This window comes from Amblyomma maculatum, chromosome 1, assembly GCF_055883805.1.
Source record: "Amblyomma maculatum isolate TAMU_Amacu chromosome 1, ASM5588380v1, whole genome shotgun sequence".
NCBI lineage: Eukaryota > Metazoa > Arthropoda > Arachnida > Ixodida > Ixodidae > Amblyomma > Amblyomma maculatum.
In genome coordinates this window covers 278,866,168-278,891,199 of record NC_139344.1, presented here as the reverse complement: position 1 = coordinate 278,891,199, position 25,032 = coordinate 278,866,168, and the positions used below count along the sequence as shown (strand labels likewise).

General features: G+C 44.5%; 2 protein-coding genes across 4 annotated transcripts in view; one reads left to right on the top strand and one right to left on the bottom strand.

Moving 5' to 3' along the window:
* The first annotated feature begins 67 nt into the window (after positions 1 to 67).
* LOC146206641 (ATP-dependent DNA helicase DDX11) lies at positions 68 to 3,724 on the top strand. Its single transcript, XM_084591405.1, has one exon. It carries the CDS (start codon positions 179 to 181, stop codon positions 2,795 to 2,797), a length of 2,619 nt encoding a protein of 872 aa, XP_084447531.1. The 5' UTR covers positions 68 to 178; the 3' UTR covers positions 2,798 to 3,724.
* Positions 3,725 to 6,086: 2,362 nt separating this feature from the next.
* Tsf2 (transferrin 2) overlaps positions 6,087 to 25,032 on the bottom strand; it is a 59,091-nt gene continuing 40,145 nt past the window's right edge. For all 3 annotated transcript variants that reach the window (XM_084591407.1, XM_084591408.1, XM_084591406.1), the window contains exons 7-9: positions 21,029 to 21,168; positions 18,364 to 18,479; positions 6,087 to 7,833 (exon numbers count right to left, since the gene is read on the bottom strand). In XM_084591407.1, the coding sequence (XP_084447533.1) occupies positions 7,028 to 7,833; positions 18,364 to 18,479; positions 21,029 to 21,168 (1,062 nt within the window). In that variant the 3' untranslated portion in view covers positions 6,087 to 7,027. The remainder of the gene's footprint in view (positions 7,834 to 18,363; positions 18,480 to 21,028; positions 21,169 to 25,032) is intronic.

Here is a 25,032-nt window from a genome sequence, read left to right as displayed (position 1 = left end):
AAAGTTTTTATAACCCGTAAATTAGTCACGTGGCACTTTTTTTGTTGTTGTTGATTTTTAACTTGGCTCGGCGCGCAAACTTCTCGCGCGCGATCGTCGCAGTTTTGCAAAAGCTTTTTCAGAAACTGTGACTGGCTCGCCGTTCTTCTAACTTGTGTGAATTGTTCTAAAAGGTATAATGGACTCGGACAGTGTCGATTTTCACTTTCCTTTCGAACCGTACCCCGTTCAAAGTGCTTTTATGAAAGAACTGTACGCAGCGCTTAACGAGAGCAAAGTTGGCATCTTTGAAAGCCCGACAGGAACTGGTAAATCCTTGAGCCTACTTTGTGGTGCGTTGACGTGGTTGAGCGAGCACAAGAAATCAAGAAAGGCGACGATGGAGGCGGAATTGGCTGATCTACAGGAAAAGATTGCCGCTCCTGTCGAAATCGAAGATGACTGGGTTACAAGAAGTGCTGAGAAGGTGGTACTACGGCACCGACTGCGCGACCTTCAATCTCAGTATGACGCGCTTACAAACAAAGAGAAAAAATACGAACAATTAAAGGAAGATGTGAAGAAGAAGCGAACTCTGACTCGGGACTCGAGTGCCAGAAGTGGACCAGAGGCAAACGATGACATCGCAAAGGAAACAGAGTCGATCGCTCGCTTGCTCGCAGAAATAAACGAGTGCGAAGAGGACGTTGTTGAAGATTACAACAGTGACGAAGATACTCCTAGAGACGATGATGACTTGCCTGAGAGTCCACTGGGGCCGAAAATAATTTATTGCAGTCGAACGCATTCGCAGCTTACCCAGTTCGTCAGAGAACTAAAGAAAACTGTATTCGGCGACAGTGTTCGCACTGTGGCACTTGCATCACGAGGCAATCTTTGCATCAACGACGTCGTCACAAAGCTAAGCAGCCTGTCGTTGATGAATGATCGCTGTTTGGACATGCAAAAAGCCCCGTCCAAGACCAAGGCGTCAGCGTCGCCTGAGCGCAAGCGAGCCAAAACCAAGTCAGTGGGCAAGTGCCCATTTTACAGGCACCAGGCAATGCAGGCCCTGGCGGTGGACGTTCTGAGTGAAGTGCAAGACATTGAACAGGTTGTGCATCATGCAAAAAAAGAAAAGGCCTGCCCATACTACGCCTCGCGGTACGCAACACCGGATGCTGAGCTTGTGTTGATCCCTTACAACATTCTTCTGCAGAAGACTACAAGGGAAGCATGCAAGCTGGACTTGAGAGGTAGTGTTGTGATTATTGATGAGGCTCATAATCTTTTGGAAACTATCACAGACTTGCACAGTGTCCTCCTGAAGATGTGTACCCTCAAGGATGCTCAACGTGCGCTCAATGAATACTACAATCGCTACCATGCCAGAATGAACACAAATAATGTGATGTATATTAAGCAGGTCCTGTACATGCTGAAATGTTTCATACGTCATCTGACTGGAGATGGAAAGGGAGCCATTCAAGAGGACACATCTACCATGTGCTCAGTCACTGCATTTCGAATCAACAGTGAAACGTCCAACTTCAATCTATTCAAGGTGGTGCGGTACTTGGAACAAAGTCAGGTTGCCCTTAAAGTGAATTCATTTGCAAAAAAATTCACTGTGTCACTAGCAGAAAAACAGGAAAACAGAGACACTGCCAAGCTGTCAAATTTTCTGCATTCTATGAAAAAGTGCCACTCAAAAAACCCATTGGCCAAGGAGGAGGTGGCCCCTCAGCAGTCTGTGAACTCATTCGTCGTATCTGGAAATCCCCTTTCAACAGTACAGGAATTTTTTCGAGAGCTTGCATACTCTCACTTTGATGGCCAAGTATTAGTGCACAAAGCTAAAGAACCAGCAAACTCATTCCTGAAGTACCTGCTGCTTAGCCCTGCCAACCATTTCAGAGAAATAGCTTCCGAGGTACACTCACTCATCTTGGCTGGAGGAACAATGCAGCCTACCTGTGAATTTGTTGACCAACTCTTAATCCCTGCTGGAGTGACTCCAGATCGCATTGTGCATTTCTCATGCGGCCATGTTGTAGCCAAGGAAAACTTGTCTGTAATTGCTTTAAGCCAGGGCCCTACAGGCAAAGTCCTTCAATTTACATACAGGAACAAGATGGACCTAGAAATAATTGATGAATTAGGCAGAATAGTACTCAATGTGACTAGAGTTGTCCCAGGTGGCATTGTGTGCTTCTTTCCATCGTACGAGTATGAGCATACTGTCTCGGAAAGGTGGAAAGTGACTGGTACCCTAGAAAAGCTCGCCATGAAGAAGCAAATTTTTCATGAGCCATTGAAGACTTCAGAGCTTGATAGCACTTTGGCGCAATACAGCCAGTGTGCCAAAGCAGTATCCAGTTCAGGGCCCCTAACTGGAGCCATTCTTTTCTCAGTTGTAGGCGGGAAAATGAGTGAAGGTATCAATTTCTCAGACGACATGGGAAGATGTGTTGTCATGGTCGGCCTCCCTTTTCCAAATGCCAAAGCACCAGAAATGATGAGCAAAATGGAATACTTGAATGCTACCTACCCCAAGACAGGCGATGGGCGCACTGCAGGGCAGGTGTACTATGAAAGTGTCTGCATGAAAGCTGTCAACCAGAGTATTGGCCGAGCAATTCGTCATAAGGATGACTATGCAGTCATATTACTGCTTGATCAACGCTACCAGAGGCAGAGCATAATGAAAGCACTGCCCACTTGGATACAAGGCAGCCTCACCACACCTGCAAAATTTGCAGCTGCGTTTGCTACTATTCAGCATTTCTTCCGAGGGCAGAAGAGTGTGCAGCCCTAGGCTTGCGGTGAAGTTGTGGCCGGAAAGCCTTAGTTTCAGTGCTTGTGTAATGCTTTACTGAAGAAGTCATACCAAGTTTACACAAAATATCAGTTTTGAGGACCAGACAGGACATTTTTGCTTCAAAGACATTTTTGTTTTATTTCCCGAGTTCAAACACAGGACATCAGCAAAGATGATTTTTTGCAGTGTTGCAAAAATTAGAAATAAGACGGGCACAAATATTTCTGTGCTAAAAGCCTGTATTTTCACACAATTGCTCTCACTTTACAATGATATGCTTCCAATAAAACTGGCTCAATTGGCCTGTTTACATATTTGCATTATGTACAGTAGCTGTCACATTTTCAGCAACTGTTTATAAATACATCTGACCACGAGTTGCACGAATGAACACTTCGTTCATCAAAATCAGGTTTAGTTTACATAGTTTAACGTCCAAGAGCATATTTTGGGTTCAGGATTATTTCGTCCACCAGAAGTTTTTTAACATCCACTGACACCGCACAGTACACAACACCTTGCGTTTCACCTTCATTGAAACGTGGCTACCATAACAGCCATCAAAGGTCACTTTTCCTATCTCATAAGAGGGTGCCGGCTAATGTCAGTACATTTTCTAGCCCCTCCCTTCCCCTTTTTTCAATGTAACCCCTGCTAAATCAACTCATTTTCAAGACTCCGGGTAGAATCAATGAAAATTGGCAGCCAGTGATGCTTAAAGAGCACTTTACTCTAAGTGCAGCAACAATACGATCATTGCCTCATCCACATACCATGCAGACAAAAAGTACACTACAAAATTGCAATGCCAAAAAGGCTCTTGTGTATAGCGATGACAACAATGGGCACAAGAAAAATTCAGGAGCATGAAAATATATCACTAAATCTCATGGATTTTAAATCCAAAAGGGGGCTCCATCATAACAGATGCTAAAACTCGTCAGTATTATACCGTGTAAATAATGTATAAAAAGATACGCTGGGCAAAAGGACAGCACCGGTTAAGATCAGTACATGTACACATCAGCTGCCACTGCTTATGTATATACAATGCTGCCCAACATCAAAATTGGAATGAAGGCAGCCATAGAAAGACTCATTCAAAAGAGAGCTCACATATGGACGGAATGTTAAGTATACATCACACACTGCTGAAAAGAACAATATAAATGCTCACGACTAATGAGTGAAAATCATTTCATGGCTGAAGTAATGCACCCCCAAATACCAGCATGGCCCAGCATAAAATCTGCCTTTTCCCAAAGATGTGGCACTTCTGGCTGAAAACAAATGCATGTGGCTGACACGATCTAGTTCCACGAGGCACCAATTGCGGTCGCAAAAGGGGGTGTGTGTGTGTGTGTGTGTGTGTGTGTGTGTGTGTGTGTGTGTGTGTGCGTGCGTGCGTGTCAACTGCCGCCACCTGTTGCTGGCACCCGTTACTAAAATGAACTGCACATGCGCAATAGAAGCTAGTAGTTTCTTTTTAACTTGTGCAGCTTGAGAAAAGGCGAGCATGCATAGAGTGGCCGTGTGGAAAAAGGCAGATTTAGGAGCTCAGAAAAATGTGCTGCGGATTTAGCTTTGGTACAGTAATTGCAGTACAATATGTCTGAACAGTGTACAGTCGAGCCTGGATATATTGGGTTCACATTTTTACAATTACTAATCATATCAAACACACATATATGTGAAGGTATAGAAAAGTCAGCTGTGTATCAAATTGCGATTTTGCCGGCCATTCAGTATGCTGAACAGTGTTCTATACATCTATAAGTGGCGCCTTTTCTAATGGTGCTCTGCGGTCACTTTCTGCGTATGGAAATGGGTCAGCTGTGCGGTCTTGGGCACCTGCTGGCAGCACTAGCGCTGTGAAGCCGTTCGACAAGATGAGGGCAGGGTGTGCTTGGGGGTGGCCTTCAGTTTCTTGCAGTCACGCTCCATCACTGCCAAGCAGTGAAGCCAACCGAACTATCCCAAGTGGCAGCTCATCTGGCATGCTTCACTGCCAAAGGCATTGATAATTGCTCAGTATAATCAGCAACTGTGCAATTTAAAGTGTACTAGTAACAGGATTAACCATCTTGTAATAGGCAATGGATATTTCCAAAGCACCATCTGCTGCGGCATCAAAGCAAACCAGGTTAGAGATAGCAACATCTTGTGAGCCAGGGCACCGGAAGGGCGCACGTCGCTGAAAGAAGTGTGTCGCTACTGTGTGTGGAACATTTTTTTGTTTGTAGGATACAGACAAGCTTATCTATTGCCAGTTTTTATGTGTTGAATTATCAATACATTGGAGGTATCTTGCGATCCTCTTCGAGTTCAATATATCCAGGTCTGGCTGTGAAACATATTTTCCTCCTGCACCCAGAACTTCTAGATCCAAATGTGAAAATAGTGCTAATAAATCAAGCTGCTGAAGACAGTTACCCGAGGACATCACACATTACAACAGCCAATAGTAAAAGGTTTCATTGAGATTCTAGAAGGAGATTGGAATGCCAGTACGCACTGCACTTAGCAATCACCATTCAAGTCACCAGCTGTATGAGAATCCACCCATCACAAATATGAGCGGGAAAAACAAAAAATCAGTGTGTATTCAGAAAGGGCAAAGTGAGAGGTTGTATAAATGAAGTGCTTGCAACACTCCAAAGATGACAGTTAAAGCGTCTGATTTTTCTGCTGAGTAGACTTGTTACATACCTAAACTGCAAATAGTCATCAGCAATGCACAATTACATTTTTCACTTACTGTTTCATTCACACCAAAAGTAAGGTTCACCTCTCATTCAGAATTCATACAACCTTTGTCCGTAATGTTCCAGGACCGGTTTATTTTCTTCTCTCTAGAAGTGATTCCCCGAAACAAATGTTGGTGTACGTGCTATTTATGTTACCTGCTCCATAGCCACTAGATGGCATTACTACATGAGAAAAAACTCCAATGTTGCCAGCTCTCGCCGCATTTTACTGTGAGTGACTATGGAGAGATGGACATCCATCATAAAGGACCGCACGGGCACACAGGCATCAATGGTTTGTTCATCAATGCAGTCAAAGATGTTCATTGACAGACTGGTGTTCGCTGAGCTCTCTGGCATACAGAAAAGTGCAGAAGTAAAAAAAACACACACACACAAAAAAAAAAAAAACAAAGATGATATATATATATATATATATATATATATATATATATATATATATATATATATATATATATATATATATTGTAAAGAAGTAATCCTGATTAAGCGGACGGATCGCTGAGAAAGAGGAAGTGCTTTTGCGGACTAGCTGCCTACATGTTAAGCCACCACCGCTCCGGTCTTGTTGCTACCAGTGCCCGCTACCAGTGCCTGAATCCCCGCTTAACACCTTAATTTTTTTTTAATGCCAGGGTGTCATATACTATGAATCTGTCACACAAAGGCATGTTAGTGCATTAAGAATTTTATATGTGATGCGCTGCGACGCCGTCAGCCTGACCTATAAGCATCTGGATAATATAGCCACCCGCACGATAACGCAGGCAGCATATTGCCCCGAGCGTGAATAAGTTTCTCACAACATACATCATAACTGTGCTTTCCCATCCTCCGTACTTACTTGACCTCTCCTTGTATTATTTTTCCTTTTCTCTAGTGCCCCAAAAGGATGCTAAATGGACACCAAGCTGGCAATTCAGGGCACCCTGACAAAGGAGATGACAGCCTTGCCAAAGAAAACATTTTGTAACTGCTTCTAAGACATCAAGAAGTGTTGGAAGCTGTGCATAGATTCCAGAGGAAACTAACTCAAAGAAGTGGTGCACAAATGACTTCAATGTTGAATACCTTTTTTTTTTTTTTTTTTTTGTTATGGACCCAGTCCTGGAACTTGCAGACAAAAGTTGTGCACACCCTTCACCTACATCCTTAAAAGAGTGTTTGGCAGTTGCACGAAGGTTAGCAAAGCTGCAGTCATAAATTGTGCTTTAAGCCACAGGCAAGGTAAGGTATCTTACAAATGGAGTCTCTTCTGCCTTCACTTATGTATTATGGAGACTTCTTCACTAAGGCAAGAAGGGCAAAAGCCTTGAAATGTTTGTTAACCAGGTTGGAATACAGACATCAGCTTCTATATAACCAAAACCACATGAAATTCCAGTCGACAAGTGGTCATTAGTGACAATTGCTGCAGCATAATGTTTCAATCCACTAATAACAGTGAGCTGCAGCACCATCAAGCCCAGACCTTGAGAGAAATAGTGCACACCAACATAACCACTACAGAAAGCTGCACACATGGTGAGGCTGCTGAGCAGTCTACCAGTCGGACTGCCTGAAGGAAGTCACTGCCCAAATAGTCTGCATAGTTACGTCTGTGTAAAGGCACTGGTTTGAGCTGCTGTGTTGAATCTTGGAAGATCAGGTCTCTATGGGCAGCCTCCGACACAAACATTTTGAACGTGAAATCCTCACTGTACTTGGATCCATAGAACTGCTGCGCATAGATAAAAAGGTTGATATAGGCATCGATCATGCTTTGCGGCTTGTTTGGGCTAGTCACAATGGCATTGGATGCCACTTTCCCCAGGTTGCACTGTTCATACTTCTCCTGTGCACGGCGTGACCCATCACGGCAGACCAGCTCGAAGTCACCAGGCATAATGTTGCGCGCCCACCACATGCTATTGCGACCAGCTGTGTTTTCAAACACAGTGGTGTGCTTGACGAAAGCAATCTGACCACCACCTTCAACAAGGCATCGGAAGGCACCTGTGTGGCCATAAAAGGGCTCTGATGCATCACGGCCACAAAAGTGGGTACTTGTTCCATGACAAAGATCACAGAGATTCTTGTAGCTTCGCTCTGAGCCCACAAATTCACGTGAGAGGGCACCTGGCACACAACTTTTGGAAAAAAATTCCGAGGCAGATCGTGCCGAATCACAGCCATATGACCTCATGCGCTCATTACTGATCAGAAAGCTCAGGGGCACCACCCATCCAGCAGCTTGGTTGATACCAGTGTGACATGAAGTTTTACCTGAAATAAGAAAAATGCTAGTTTCAGTTTTTGGCATGAGATTAAAAAAATCGGCAGGTAGTCCTGTGCAAAAACCAAACATTGTTTCTAGTCAATGACAGAAATGCGATCAAGTGTAAGGGGACTATGCAGCACCTCGACACTGCATAGTCACTGACAGGCTCGTTATTTGGACAATTACGAATTCTGACCCGTAACTGTATTTACATGAGAAGTAAAACAAGGAAGACAGAAGGTCAATGAGAGAACTCAGCACGTGTACATCAGAGGAATGGAACACCGCTGCACTTTCAAAGCCAATACCTCCTTTATATAAAACTGCCATGGAAGCAGGAAGCATCACTATTTTGTGTGCGAGTTTCATGAAAATGACTGCTGAGACTTGTTTGGCACATTTAATTTAAAGATGTTTAACAGGAATGTTTAACCCAGCTACACTAAGAAATCAGTGTACTAAGAACACAAACACCGTAAAAACCCCCATATAATACGAGGTTTTCCCCCAACTTTATCATTTCGGATTTCCGCCTCGCACTATTAGCGGATACGAACACATTTCAGCCTCAATTCGTAGTTCCGGTTTCATTATAAATCAGTGCCATCAGCATCAGGCTTCCAGCGAGAGGAGGTACTACCTAGAGTTGGTGTCGGTTGAATTTCAGTGGTTAAGTTTCAACACGCTGACCTCGCGACTCTCGCAACCACGGTGCCCGCGATGCACATGCGACCGGAATGAGGTCGATCGCACCTCGGACGATGTAGGGATGAAAAAAGGGTCACTCGGTACATTGCACAGATCTTTCATGGGCCTCTGCAGCCTAGTGTTACTATATAGCCTATACAGTAACTCTACTCCAGCCATGCTGACCACATCCTAGAGCCAAGTCGCGGACGCTTTACCAGTATTCCCAACGGACACGTCGGTCGCACTTTCAAGAAATGTGGAATACCGAATGCGTTTAGAGGTAACAAAGAATTTCTACTCATAAATGCCTCCAGCAAGGGTCTCTCAGCAGACGATACACGTACCGAATGACAACGATTGCAAAAACCCTGAACATGAGAACACTTCTCGGACACACACCGCGCACCTGCGTGAGGTGCTGATGCGAACAGGCGCAAGCATGGTGCATGATGGCCGGCAGCTGGTGCAATGTTGTCCTGCGTTCGAACTGGAAGCGGCCTACTAGTTTTAGATATCAGAACAACCGACAGACCTTGTGGCTTGCGCGATTGCCAGGGCAACTATGAGCTGCTCTTTTTCTCACAGTGCATGAAATTCTCCGACCAAGCATGTGTCGACGTGAGTCGGGGAGCGAACCAGCACCAGCACGTGAAAGTTTGCGGCGCTGTTTGACGCCTGTTGCAGGGTGAAACTGGATGCAAAAGTGTAGAGTGCATACGTCTTGCAGGGCAACCCCAAAATGTAATGCAATCAATACTTTGTTGATCTTTCCTCAATCGCATTATGCATGGATGAAAAAAATTTTTTCCGTTTCCGCTATCCTAAATTTCACCTCGTATTATATGCGGGTTTTTACATTATATTTATTCCTGACTGTGAACAGAGCTTGGGCAAGTCAGAAACTTATGTACATAAACAATAGATGCAGCAGCACCACTAAGAATTCCGGTAACTGTGCCTGACGAAGTGAATTCCTTGCTGGCCACGATAGGTGCATTACCTTCCTATGCAACATATGTCAGCAGGAACAGCTGAAATAGCAAAACAGCGCGGTGAGCGCTATTATGAGAATGCGAGGCATCGCTTGTCTCAATCATCATCCAGTCAGCTCACACTGAGCTATGAGTGGTCTCATTGTAGTTTATCACTGCATGAAGGGTGATAAACTAGGCTTTATGGTAGGAGGCATGATCGTGCCACCTGCTGACAAATATTACAACAAAGACCTGTTGGAAAACCAGAAAAAATTGTTTACACTGATTTGCCAATAAATTTGTCATTTCCTTCAATATGCTTATGACATGCACGTCATAAAAGTGATGTAATGGCACCTGCAGGAAACGAATCGGAAGGAACTAGGGACTTGTTCCAAGCAACACCATCACTATTTAAAACAGAATGAACACTGGTAGTGTTGCCAAGGAAATAAATTTACATTGTTATTATTTTAGAAAAGAAAAATGCACAGTAACTGAGTCGCTTCTCATTGGACACCCCAATGGCATCACAAAAGGAAGGAGTGAAAGATGGAAGAGAGAAAGAGGTATTGGGTCGCAAATGGCTCCAGGATAATTTTGACAGTCTGGGGATCTTTCCCATGCACTGATATCATCCTTTTGGCTAAGATCAAAAAGTGCAGCTTCTTGTTCCCTTTACATTTCCCTTTAGCGCCATGGATACTTGCCTTTTTCCATGCCAGCAGGAGGTGGAGGACCTGATCTCCAGCCCTCTCCACTGGCCTTCCACTAACACTCCACACACCTCCTCCCATCTCCCTCAAGGTAGCAGCAGTGAATGCGAGAGAGGGGCATCAAAATCATCTTGTGGGCAGCCCCCCCTTTTTAGCTTTGGTACTTCAGTATTTGGCACTTTCTTCTATCCTACACCACTGCCTAAACAGTTCTCTGGAGACCGTTAAATGTCGTAAAAAATATTCCGCCCCAGATAACCCTTGGTTAACAACCGGCCTGCTAAACTCTATGCGTAAGAAAGATAACCTGTACAAGAAAGTCAAACAGAGACCATTCAACCTCAAACTCAAGTCCAGCTACTGCATTTAAATTAACATACTCAGCAGATTACACAAAGAAGCCAAAAGGAAATATTATGAATCGAAAATTCACCAGCTTGGAAATGACCACAAGGAACAGTGAAAAGTATTCAATACTTTTTTAAACAGACAAACACAAGATCTGCCAATTGAAAAAATAATCATGCCGTCAGGCACCGTTCACGGCCATCCGTTTGATATTGCAAACTTATTCATCGATTTCTACTGCAATCATATCTTGTTGCCAGTTGATGCTTGTCTTTCACCTTTCCCACGTTGCCCAGAATCATTTTTCTTATGTCACCGCCCAGGAAATTCAAACACGAATTCTGAATCTAAAAACAAGTACAGGGCTTGACCACCTTCACCCCACCAATATTAAATGGATCGCTCATCTTATTGCCGACTCTCTCTCTTATATTATTAAGCTCATCTTTGAAATTGGACTACAGTAAAAGCTCGTTAATTCGAACTTCACGGGACCGGGAAAAAATTTCGAATTATCGAATGGCCTCGAAAAAACTGACCAAAACCATTTGTATTATGGTAAATGTACCGTATTTAGTCGCGTAACGAACTCGCTCGCATAATGAACCCACCCAGCCCCATTCGGGCCTACGAATCTTAAAAAAAAATAATAATAATAATAAATGCATCAGTCGTTAGCTCGTCCCTCTGTTCTGTTCCGCGCCGTCACGGTCCACAACACATTTCTTGGCAGTGTGCCAAGATGCTGCGCAGCGATAACAGCGTGTTTATCTTTTGACTTTAGCTCCGGCAGGGGGGAGGAAAGCGAGCTTGGCAAAGTGCCAGCGCTTGTCCGGTTGCGCAAGCCTCCTTTTCAGTACGTTCGCTCATGCTGGGGCGGGAGGCGCCATCTACTGCCACTCCAATACAGTCGAACCCGGTTATATCGAACCCGGATATATCGAATTTTGGTTATATCGAACTCACGGAATATCCCCTTGAAAATCCCATGTAAAAGTATAGGAAAGCCGCGTCATATACCGTATTTACTCGCATAATGCTCGCACTCGCATAATGCTCGCACCCCCCACATTGCCTATCGAAAATTGGAAATTTTTTTTTCCTCGCATAATCATCGCATCCCCAACATCACTGCCGCGAGAGTCGACATGTTGCACCGCGGCAGTCGACTACGCGTAGCGAGCGCCATCTTTCTAGTGCTACTGAAACTAGCTGGCCCCGTTAGGTGCGTGCGCTACCAGGAGGCGCTACCCGACCCAACCGACGATCATCATCACCAGCTCCGACCACTCCGAGCGCCTCGAGAAGGAAACGTCAAGGTGTTTCCAAGGTATATGTACAATGGTAGCGAAGGCTGGGCCCAAAAACGGTCCAGCGCGACAGCAGCACAGCCACTTTGGGGGGGCCAAAACACTTAGATAATGAAATTCAAAAGCACAAATAAAAACGCTATAAAACAACATAAAGAAATACACATTTTAATGCCACGTTTTATAAAATAGGTAAACTATTTTAGCAAAATATTACTCCCCATTTTTAATTTTTTGCAACGTTCTTGTTACGCCCCCTGTTGATGAGTGTGCGGTGCATTTGCAGCTTGACTTTGCAGGCCTTGTTTCGGCGCCCAGCCACAGTGGCCGCGGGAGCTCACGAAGCGGTTTCTTATCGCCAGTCTCGAAATGCCCCTTTTGCGAAGTTTTCGTCGTCCTTGCGCGTCGCGTCTCTGTCACCGTTTTGTAAAATTTGCACCCCGCCGCACCGCTGCGGCAGTTTTCTCGGTTTTTGTCGTTTCCTTCAACGTGCGGCCAGTGCGAAGTCTTTTTCCGTCTTTGCACGCTTCGCGCTGTTCTTTTGAAGCGCTTAGCGCTTTATTTCAAGATGAGCTTGCGGCGTGTGAAGAAACGATGCGCCGTGGCACATTGCGACAGCATGGACAGTGGCGTCGGTGTCAAGCTACACCGCTTCCCGCTGGACTTTCACAGGTGAGCTGTTGTCAGTGTCGTCTGCTACAAGGCGTCTGCTCTAGGTATGCTCCGAATGCTTTCGTTGGGCTGTTTCTTCTGTTTCTGTTTGTTTGGGCTTCTGTTTCTGTAACCAGTTCGTGCGCACGTGGCTTCATTTTTTCGGTGATATTTATGTAATACACTACAGGGCACACACTTTAAGTGCTGAGCTGTGCGAAGGAGGCCCCCCAGGCCCACCATTTGTCTGATTTATGGTGAGTTTCAAGCAGCCGGCTATCACCAGCGTTAACTTGATACCGGGCTCTCAGGAGCAACCACGCGCATGCCACTGACCGGAAGGCCAATTTAAAACCAATTGTGCTGCCTGACAAGTCTGAGCACAACACTGTATAGTTTTCCAACACCGCGAAGCCAATTTGACCCTCGCAACTGGTAGTATCAAAATTCAGCCACGTGTATATGCGCGGCCTTGAGGGTGCTTTAACTGAATTCACTCAGGAGTTACTGCCTGTCTTCTTATTGCTATCCTGCATATGCATGACCGTTAGGGTAACTTTAAACGCACTTCATTCTCGTCAATCTTAACCATAGAAAAGTATAGCTACCCGCATGCCATGAGGACGAGCGTACGTAACCGCACTCTTAGGCGCTGAGAGCTTGGGGCGAGCATTTACTACCATAGTTCAGATATAATGGAAATATAATGTACTGCAGTTAGCATTGACAGGAATAATGACGCATTGGCGTTTGGAGTATGCAGTATTCCTTACGGCGCAATTGTGAATAACGTGCACGTTGCATCACGTCCAGGTGCCGAGCGTGAGCGTGGGTGCTACCACAACGTCAGCCTGGAGAAGACACCATGGCAGCTGCGAGACTTGCGGGGTTTTTTTTTCAAGCACTTCGAACCGTCTGCGTATCTGTCGTCAAAAAAGCTGCGACCCGTGTTGATGCGCCTACTTATGTCATGTCATGTTTGCCTCAATTGAAGCAGCACTGTCTTCTATGCTTTTCAATTTCCTACCTGGCAACGTTCGTGGAACTGCAGGGCTTTTTTCTATCCGCACTGTGACCATTAAGATGAATAGCCAGCTTAAAGAAACTACTGCTTGAGCTGCCTGTGACGTGTATTTTTTGTTGGTGTGCTTTATCACTGTATTTGTTTGGTTGCTGTAATAAAGCATGAATATGAAAACCATACTTGCCGTACACTGTATTGCAAACTGTGCACTTGAGCCTGTGCTTTGTGCATCATACCTTGTACTCAAAAGTAGTAGCACCAGTATTTCCACAAAGGTTTCCCCTACGAATCATGCATGATTGCATTCTTAGCCAGCCAAGATAAGCCAGCGTCTGAAAGTGTTGCTGCCTTTCTATGCTGCCTTCTTTGCCAGTAACTTTCATTGGGTTCCGAATTGCACATTACCAAGGCCATAACTAGCAGGAACTCGAGCACATTTGACTGGAAAAGGTTGGTGCGCACTGAAAGGCAACCTTCATGAGATACCGGCTTGAAAAGGCGGGTTCTTTAAAAAGACCACTTTAAAATTCGCGCTAAAAAGATACGTATGCGTGACGTCATTCAACGTCACTCATACGTAGTTGCCCCCCAATATGGCGGTGCCCATGAGCCGCCATTTTTTGGACCAATGGGAGCCTATGGAACCTTCGCTACCATTGTACATATACCTTGGTGTTTCGTCAGTTTTGTTCCGCTGGTACCGCCGCACGTTCTCCCGAGTTCCGCGCTTAGTTCTGCCATTTTGCGAAGACTTTCGTAGGCCTCGCTCAGTGCGTGCTACTTTTGTCACCGTGCTCTCGGTGCCGCTTCGCCATGGGGCGATACGCAAGCTACACCGCTGCCTTTAAGCTAAAAGCTGTCGAGTACGCTTTGGAGCACGGCAACCGCGCTGCCAGCAGACACTTCGGAGTCAACGAGTTTTGTGTCCGCTACTGGAGACGGCAGACGGCAGCACGACAAGCTCAAGGCAAGATGAAGAGGGTGAAGCTGAGGAAGCCGACGAAGCAGCGACCAGCGATAGCGATGGCAATGTCGACGTGGACTCCGCGGCTCTGAGTGATGGTGATGTTGCGGGCGGCCAGCCTTCGCAAATAGTGTTTCTGCAGCTAGTGTTTGTCGTCTCTGTGGTTTTATTACAAACGTAAGTCCTGCTTGCAATTGAAGTTTTGGTTAAATTTACAATAGCTGGCTTGAGAACCCCGGTTCACAGCCTATTTACATTTGCTTTCAGCACTCCAAAGCATTGTTCAAAAATTTTCCCCGCGTAATTATCGCACCCCCTAACTTCGCACCGATTTTCTGCGAAAAAAAAGTGCGAGGATTATGCGAGTAAATACGGTATCGAACTCAATTTCGCCGGTCGTTCGATATATCGAACTCCGCACCACGCACTGGAAAGTGTGCCTTCGCTAAAGACGATCGCATCACCCTTGGCCGTTTGCTGCGTGACGTTTTCAAGCCACGCGCGGAAGGAATGAGAGGGGACAGTTCTGGACAGCGCCGCGCCTTTTCCCCAAAGGCACACGCATCTGCAGTTATCGTTTCCCGCGCGCCAACACATGACGTTTGCAAGCCATGTGCGTGGGTGTGCCCATTCTTTTGCCGAGCTCTCTCCTTCAGCACGCGCTACGCATGCGCCAAGCCAGCTCAGCCCGTTTTCAGACAGACGTGGGACGCTTTCTCCAGCGTGTGTTGCGAACCCTCTGCGCGCGGCGGCTGACGTGGCTATGGCGCCTGGGGACGTTAAGAAGCGGCAGCTCTCTCTCCGTTTTTTTTTTTTTTGCGAGAGTCATTCTTTCTTATCGTTGTGCTGTACGCGCGACGTAGCGTAAGATATGACGGCTGCGGACGTTAAGAAGCGGCAGGCTTTTTTTTTTTTTGGCGGGAGCCGTTTATCTTTGCATGTATGAATCAACGGAAGCACACCGTCAGCTGCTGCGATCATGACGCCCGCCCCAAGCGCGGCGTGATAAATCGAACCAGGCTTGTGCAATCAAGCCATCACGGGCACTCTGCCAAGTTCGCTCCCCACCACGGGAGGAGCTATAAAAAGATAAACGCGCCCGGACGTTATCGCTGCGCAACATCTTGGCACGCTGCCAAGAAATGAGCTGTGGATGAGACGACCGAAACGGAGTGCGACATGCAAGCGAAAACGCTCGTGATTTTCTGCCGCAGCGACACAGAAACCTTGTTTCGAGCTGCCGCGGTGGCTCGAGCGGCCAGCGGGACGCAGTTCCAACAAGTTGGAAATTTTTCGCTCTGTTGCTGCCGCTCGTCGCTGATATCGCTCAATCGCTTGCATGTGAGCGAGCTGGCCTTAACGTATTTTTTTTTTTTTTTCAAATTCTCGGGTGCAAAAGTGGAGAGTGGGTTCATTATGCGAATGGGTTGATTATGCGGCAAATACGGTATCGTTTTTTCGCATTGTAAGTGCCGTCACAAGCCAATTTCTGTATATTGAATTATCGATATATCGAACTTTTTCGCGATCCCCTTCGAGTTCGATATATCCGGGTTTGACTGTAATCGGAACGAACGGTGCTAAAAGCCGGCGTCATGATCGCGGCTGACTCGCGTGCTTCCGTTGACGACTGATGGGTGAAAGGATAGATGGCTATCGCAAAAAAAAAAAAAAAAAAAAGTTTAACCCATAGTGCCCGTCCGAGATCATGGCCTTTTATGGGCGTTGGCTGGAACCGCGCCGACAGTACTCATCCCTATTTCCAAATTAACAGGGTTGGAATTAACGAGTATTTAGTTGCGAGCTACGGAGGTTGCGCAGAAGAGAGAGCAGGCAGCCGCCGCTGCGCGGCCATGCACTGACCTTGCCGCGGCCGCCGTCCCCTCCCTCCAACGCTGCCGGCCGGCCGCCACGCCAGTCATGGTGCCATTTAAGTTTTACCCACTCTTCCATAGTTTTACCTGGTTCCATCTTCTGTCCCCGTTTTGGACGTGCGCAGCCTCTAATTATGCCTACCGATTGCGGAGATGTTTCTTTACCCTCTTTTTTTTTTTGCCGTGTGATGTGCGCCAAGCCGCCTAGACGCGACGGCGAGTAGTTCGAATTATCCGTAGCGGAACCGACTTGCGTTCGAATTAACGGGCTTTTTTATACACAGATCTCTATGGAGCTTGGCCGGACCAAGTAGTGTAGTTCGAATTATTCGAAAATTCGAATGATCGAGGTTCGAATTAACGAGCTTTCACTGTATTTCCTCCTCAGCTCAAGAAAGCTAAGATTATTCCAGTTTTTAAGAATGGTGACTGCCATTGTATCTCGAATTATCGCCCCATTACCATTTTACAGTTTTTTTTTTTAGCAAGGTAATAGAAAAGTGCATAGCACAGCGTCTAATTAGTTACTTCTCAAAGTTCAATATACTTTCACCTCATCAATTTGGGTTCCGCTCGGGATATTCAACTAACTTAGCATTGGTCGCCTTCACTGACACAATTAAATTCGCCATTGATAAGGGGTGCTTTGCCGGGGCAGTATTTATTAACTTAACCAAGGCTTTTGATTTTATCATCCACTCTATATTACTAACTAAACTAGAAGCTGTAGGGGTAGTAGGGCTGCCTCTCAAACTCATCAAAAGTTACTTATTAGACGGAGAACAAGCAGTGTAGATTTCTAATGTGCTCTCTAGCTTAAATACAATTAATACTGGTGTACCTCAAGGTTCTATTCTCGGCCCCCTGCTGTTTTTAATATATATTAGTGATCTACCCAGTTGTCTTGCTAAATCAGAACCCTTTCTTTATACTTATGATACTACCATATTAGTTACTGATAAATCAATCCACTCATTAACATCCATGCTCAATGCTAATCTCAAAAATATTTTACACTGGTGTCATCCTAACTGCTTACAGATCGACCCTTCTAAGACCACATTAATGGTATTAGCTGCAATCGCAAGGCTCCTGTACACATCCCATCACTTTCTTTTAATTCCCATTGCATTGAACTTTCAGAACATTGCACCTTTCTTGGCGTTACTCTGGACGCTAACCTTAAATACAAGGTTTTAAACAACTGTTATCCGTATTATCGCAATAGTGTAACACAACTTTCAAACAAGCTTTGCACTTTGTATACCAGTTTGTTCATATTTCATTCATGAGTGTTTTCATATGTGCGTCGGGAAGATGTATCAAATTGTATAAAATTTGCCAGTACTTTATTTTAACAATACCGGGCGCGCATAAAATTTTTGAACTTGTATTGCATTCTTACTTTTTTCTTTTTACTATATTGTGTTCGCCGATTTTGCCTCTTTTGACTGTGTTTGCTGTACCAATAATATTGTTCATAAGTTTATACATTCATCTATAGGAGGTCTCGATACAGCCTTGAGCTCTGGGACCTCATCCTGTATGATTTATGTAATGTACCTGTTTTTTATGAATAAACAAACTTTCTTCTTTAGTAGCTGCACAAACAGTGAATGCTGTGGAGAGACACCACAAGTGATGGCAATTCAAACGAGCCAAGGCTACACTGACATTGGGAACTCCATTTACATTACTCGCTTACCCATCACACATACTGCCGAGGAGGCAGCGATCTGTTTGGGGAGTTTTCTCTAATAAAGAGCTTTGCCTGCCGGCAACTTCTTTGTGTACGGTCCTTTGCAGCTGTAGGTGCAGTCCGAGCTAGCAGGATGATCCTGTTCCAGACCACGGTAAAGGCCCCACAGCATCTCTCTAAAATTACTCAGGCCTAAATTTTAATACAGCCCTAAACAACACAACATTACACACTGTTAAACAAAAATTGCCTTTCAGAGTCTTGCATTCAAAGTGAAGCCCTTACCTTTCAAATACAACAGATCTGTCTCCTTGTCTCCCTGATGTGTCACAGCAACAGCATAATAGTATGGCTCATCCAAATTGTACTGCTCTGTGATGATTGGGATCAGACCAAAGGAGCTGCAAATGCAACAGATATGGCATTTACTCACTACAATACAGTCATTGCACATTCCATTTAGTTCCCACATTAAAATACCCTAGGTCCAAAGCTGTTAAGAGATGGACAAATTCCTAGCAGCTTTAACTAAACATAAGTTGCTCATACCAAGCATACAATCTATCAATCTAAAAGATAAGTGAATAAATGACAAATGGTTCCGTGGCTGCTCTATATATCACACAGAATAACAAACTCACCATGCATGCAAAATAACACACTTATATACAAGCAAAAAAAAAAAAAGCAAATTCACTAAGCCCCCCCTCTCCCCCCCTTCTCCTAAGCACCACAATAAATCCATACACCATTTTGGACCCGATTTTGCATCCAGGAATAAAATGTGGTAACAAAGTTGTTCATTTTATTCCTCTCTTGCGGCTGTACATTCTTTCAAAAGGTTCGACAAGTAAAGTATGCTGAAGAAAGATAGCTATTGGACACCACTGTCACCACAACTAAGGACTCAAGACTTGAAGTTTCCTTTACCTTATCATGAGCATTTAGATTTCAGTGGTGTTTCAAACTAACAAAAGCAGAACCAAAGCAGCTTTAGTCCCTCCCATTTCATTTTATTATACTTTTCTTGAAAGACTTCCCCTTTTGTATTGGGTGCTTCAGCAAACCTTTAAAGAAATTCCTAAATATAGGGAGCTCTAAATAGGAAAGAAACAAAAAATTCAGAAACGAACTTCCACTATACAGACATACTTTCCTGTAAAAACTCTTCTAATTATATAGCTATGAACAAATTATATAACTAATCAACTAAAACTCCTGCATTAAATTTTTATGTGACCGACTTTGAGGGCTAAATTTTTTCCCCACACAAAACCAAAACTGAGCACATCAGCTCAGTGACAATGTGACATCCGCTCATGACACAGTGCAGCAACAACAGCACCAGATTCAAACTGCCCGCTCCCTTTGCTATGCTATGCACTTTAATTTGATCTGTCCTTCAACAGCTGCTCAGCTGGCAATAACTAACCCTTTTCCTTGCACCAAGCTGCAAAGAAAAATGGACCCTTTGCAAAACTCTGTAAACCCAGTTTCTGCCCCCAAAACAAGTTTAGTCGCCATGGTGAAAGGATTTTTGCTGTGCAGAAAAGCTGACTTCCAGAGTTTTGCAAAGGGTCCATAATGCACTACATGACATGGGATAACAGTGGATGCAGCTCAAATTTTGCACCACAGTCACTGCAACATTTCACCAGTGGACGTCACATTCCCACTGAGCTTTCTGCACGTCTAGTGTACTCAGTTTTGGGTTTGTGCAGAAGAAAGTGCCAGGTTTTCTTCTTCTGCAGTGCTTTAAAGAAAGGTCCTTCATTGCAAAAATAGATATGGCATCATCTAATTCACAGCTTCAAACTCCCCGTTGGCATTTAATCATTGATGTGAGTTGATTAAAAAGTTAATTAGTGAAAATTAATTATGTGTATGCTTAGAAGAGTTGTTACAGTAAATAACATCTGCTGCAACAGAGAGTTTGCAACTGGAAATATATATATATATATATATTTTTATTTCAAACTCCCTATTCTTAAAAATTTCAGAGTACAGTTCTAAGGCACCCATTCCTGCACTGTTAATCATTGGCATTGTTGTCAGCATAGTAGTCTGAGCAACCGGCTATCTACCAGTCATGGCAGGTAGTAGTAGAACAAAGCACCACCTGCCATGGCTAGCAGGTTGCAGAATGAAGAGATGGAAATCCCCTTCCCAATAGGAGGGCAAGGTTAAAAGATGGGCTGTCGGTAGAGAGTGATGAAGGTATCGCCAGAAGAAGGAAACAAAGAAGCATAAGGTGGAAAGTGGAGGAGGAGAGAACAGTGGGGGCAATGGGACAGAGTTCATGCTCAGTTTGCGCCAGCTGATGCATAATATATCTGGTGAAATATGAAATAACCCGTGTTGCCTACGCACAGCTTGAGATGAGGCTAACAAGACCCAGCGGTGGTGCCAGCAGGTTTCATGCCGGCACCTCCTTTATAACAATCAAGGATTGTTATGTGCTAGAAAATATAGAGCATGCTCTAACTGCATGTATGTAAACATCTCTCTTAAATTCTTTACCTTAGCATATCGCAAATGTAAAACACCTGTAAAGTTGTGCTCAAATTTTGTATAACTAAGTATTATTGCAAAATTTTTTTAGAAGTGTTCGTGGAAACAACTGATTTATTGCCACCGCTCTACCTCCTTGATTTATTAACTGAAACTCAAAACATTCCGCAGGCGTAATGCGGTCACACTGTTATGTCTGCACCCCTTATTTCTACACAAGGTCAACAAAAACAAGCCATACAGAACCAATTACAAGTGGTTCTATGTTTACCCCCACAGTCTTGTATTTGGAGCAGAGTAAAACTCAAGACAGACTTCTGCTACTCCTGTCTTGCCCCGTGGAACCTATATTGTGATGGCAGTAAGGCTTACTTAAACCTGCAACCAAAGGGTGTCACTACGAAAAGAAAAAAGAAAGAGAAAAAGGCAAGAAGCTCACTGGCCAGCCCGATAAATGTCGCCTGCTTCAAGGACGACAAGGTCAGCAAGGCCATCTTGTATCATGTGCATACAGCCTAAGTGGCTGTGGCTTCGCACACAGTTCAGATCCGGCTTGAGCATCCGGGACTTGAAGGCAGTCTACAAGAAACAAAAGCTAAAATGTTAATACAAAAGGGGACATTGGCTGGGGTTGGAAAAGTCAAATGTATGACCTGTGAAAGCTTTGAATATAAGACCTACTATATAAAACAATAGCAAAAAAAAAAAAGAAAAAAAAGAAGCAATACCACGGCCATAACAATTTTCACTTATTCCCCAACCCCTCAAAAAATAAATGTACTATGTTTACACATATAGGCCAACCCCAAATATAAGTCCATCCCAAAAGTTGCACTCCTCACTGAGCACATACACACAAAAATATGAATGCATAGTTCTATGCTTAGCTACCATTTCTGGCATGCTGAGTTATGATGCTCTGCTTTTTTGCTTTGCTGCCCTGAGCATCTAGCATCTACAGTATAGTGCAGAGCATCTACAATAAATATACAAGTGCATTCAGTGAAAATTAAAAGTAATCTGCAACTTTTTTCTTTTTACTTTTTTCCACACAGCAAGGGCTTCTCTGCCTTTCATTGCAAGACACCCACCGTGGAGCCCAGCAAGGGGACGGGACAGACACTTAAAAGCTACGTCCTGCCCACGCCAGTTGTACACCATAATTATAACCTAATATGGGCAACTTAGGTTAGTTATGGATCCAGGTAGAATGAGAGAAAGAAGATGGTTACACGGTATGAAAGAGCACTGAACAAGGGTAGAGGAGGGGAAGCCTCAGTTCGCAAGTCGAGGCTCACCATAATTATAACCTAATATGGGCAACTTAGGGTAGTTATGGATCCAGGTAGAATGAGAGAAAGAAGATGGTTACACGGTATGAAAGAGCACTGAACAAGGGTAGAGGAGGGGAAACCTCAGTTCGCAGGTCGAGGCTTGAACTGCGAACTGAGGCTTCCCCTCCTCTACCCCTGTTCAGTGCTCTTTCATATTAGAGTAGTCATACCACACAAGATTAACCCACGCCACCAGAATGTAAGGAAAAAAAAAAAAGAGGAGAAGACAGGAAAGCGAAAGATGGAGCGGAGGATGAAAAGGCAACTGCCGATTTCTTCTGGTCGGGTCAGCCCGGAGTCTATGGCCCGGAGCCTATGGGAAGCGGGGGCCAAAGTGTTGTGTTGCCTTCACCGAGGGGCCTTAAAGGTCCAAACATTTGCATCGGCTCAACCCCCAGGATCCCTTTTTCCTGAGCACAGTGATGCCATGCACAGCACACCAATCATCTGCTTTAGCATATGCCTCCTCCAGGGCATTATATTTAAAATCAGAAGCACATAAAGAACTGCATGGTCAAAGCTTCAGACTATGATGCTCAGTGCACTTCAGCTTGCTGCTGTTCGAACATTGCCTTATGCAAGCTTTACACTTTGCATTTTAATATATGCTAATTAATTGCCTTTTTCTCTTTACTATTGCATTTCCAGTAATAAACTGAATTCACTTTGATTTGAAAAATTTGCTTTACTTCAAAACTATTCAGAGGAAATAGCTATTTGCTTCTTATTAACTTCGAACTGAAAATCCGCTATTTGGACTTGAATTATTTACAGTGTACCAGTAACATAATTAGACTGCTTATAATAGACAGTGGCGTCTCCCAAAGCACTGTGCGCTGCAGCGTTGATGTGAGCTCCAACTCCGACAGCACTTGCTCCAGCGCATAAAGCTGGCCTGCACATGTGTGCGGCGCGAGATGCATGCAGGGTGAGATCTGATCAGTCTCTGCCAGATATGTGGCGAACAAGCTTGCACTCATGCACCGGCACGTGAAGGGGCGCCCACTGAGCTCTCCTTTTTAACACACTGGCACACACGTGTACGCCTCGAAGGTCTCCGTGGGGCCAAGGAGTGCCACAGAGACCTTCGAGGCACACAGCATGTTGGGTGGCAGCCCATTGCTGTGGGAAGCATGCCACTAGCTTGGGTGCACCATATTCAAGCTTCTAGGTTACAGAGGAGCTCATCTGATATCAAATTATCGACGTATCAAACTATTTCGTGCACCTCTTCAAGTTCCATATAACCAGGTTTGACCGTAATTAATTCAGTGGTTCCCTGCATATTGTCACCTATAGTTGAGTGCAGAAAATTTTCACCAGTAAATGCCCCAAGTTTTTGCTGCACTCATGAATGTGGAAATACACTGCACAATTGCCCTGCATTTTTTTAATTTTAATAAGGGACTGATCACACAGGGAGCTGCAAAAGTTTCAAGTGATGCCCGAAAAGACTGAGCAAAGGATTATCTTACTGCAGGGGTGGAAGCAGGCTCGAGCATTCTGGAGCAGCTTTGGGAGCAGTAATAAAGCCATTTTGGAGCAACTTTGGAGCAATGAAACGAGAATTTTGGAGCATTTTAATTATGTTTTGGAGCAGGTTTCTAAAGTCTAATCCTCTGATAATTGCAGTTTTCTCTCTTTCAAACATAAAATCTCCAATGTGATTCCTTTTTATGCAAGCTCAATGCCTCTCCAACTTCCCACTCATCTCTGACAAGACAAGCAGCCAAAGTATGTAAAGATATACAGTATAACACAGGCTAACCTTAGCAACAACTTGGAACAGACTAGGAGCAAACGGAACGGTTGCTGGCGCGCTTCATAACTGAACACCTACACTGACCTAAAGCGTTTGCCTATTTTGACTTGGTAGATTCAAATGTCGAGTCTACCACATCGATTTGGTCAAGCAGTGCCACTAATTTAGAGTATTAATGGGCATGACATTTTCATTCTTTATCTTGTGCACATCCTTTTCGATCCTATGTCTGTGCTGATAAATTCCTGAGCACTGGTCAGTAGTGCCTTCAGGAATGATAGATGGCACTGAAGGCCTTTTCATCCTTCAGCATTTTTACTTCACTGCCTCCTGCGAATAGTTCATCATTCTTTGCTTGAGCAATGCTGGGGCTCATTTTTAACACCTTGGCATAGGCCCTGCATGGCTTTCCAACACTGTTGAGAAGCTTCCTAGTGATTGATACTTTTGGCACACCAATGGTTAAAGTATGATTTTCGCAGCCGTAGGCCTGACAAGCTTGCCATTGACAAAGAGGCTCGATGGTGAAGTCTCATTTTCACAACAGAACCATTAGAATAACTCAAGCAATTTTTGCAGTCGGACAAGTTTCCTAATGGCTCACTGCAGTTAGCCCTATCTGCTTTGCTTGCTGCTCTCGCTTCTCTCTCCACCAGTGATTCAAAAGGCTGGGAGGAGGTGCTATGTCACAAGCACAGTGCATGTTTTTTCCGCAATTAGTACCCTCCAATTGCCTGTGACTCATACTAAATTTGCTTGTGGACAAATATTTATTATGCTCTGTTTCCCTCCCTTACAAAAATTTGATTTGTATTAAGCCCAGTGGAAAATGAGTTATCTTTGTCTCCGGTGCTGTGACATTATTCCCGTGTTCCGCTAAATTTGATGGCAGAATCTCAAGGCAGCCAGTTTGGAGCAGCTTTGAAGCAATATTGCATTTTGGAGCAGGATGGAGCAGGAAAAGCAGTTTGGAGCAGAATGGGGAGCAGTTTTGGAGGAATATTGCATTTCAGAGCAGGATGGAACAGGAAAAGCAGTTTGGAGCAGAATGGAGCAAATGGAACAGCACTTCCACCCCTGAGTGAAGATCTAGTCTCAGTAGGATAATAGCATGAATAGACCTCCCCTTGCTGTAAACACTGCAATGTCAAAGAGGCGTTGCCTGATGGGCAATATCAGCCACTTTCACTTCTGAACAGATTTTTCTAGTGAAAAGCATTCCCCCGACACCTTTGTTGTCCCTATTATACACGCCTCACCTTGTATTCTAGCCTTTCTTCTCCCGTTTAAAGCCCCCTCGGCAGGGTGCAAGTTTTGCCCATCGGTCCAGAACACACGTTCTCTGAT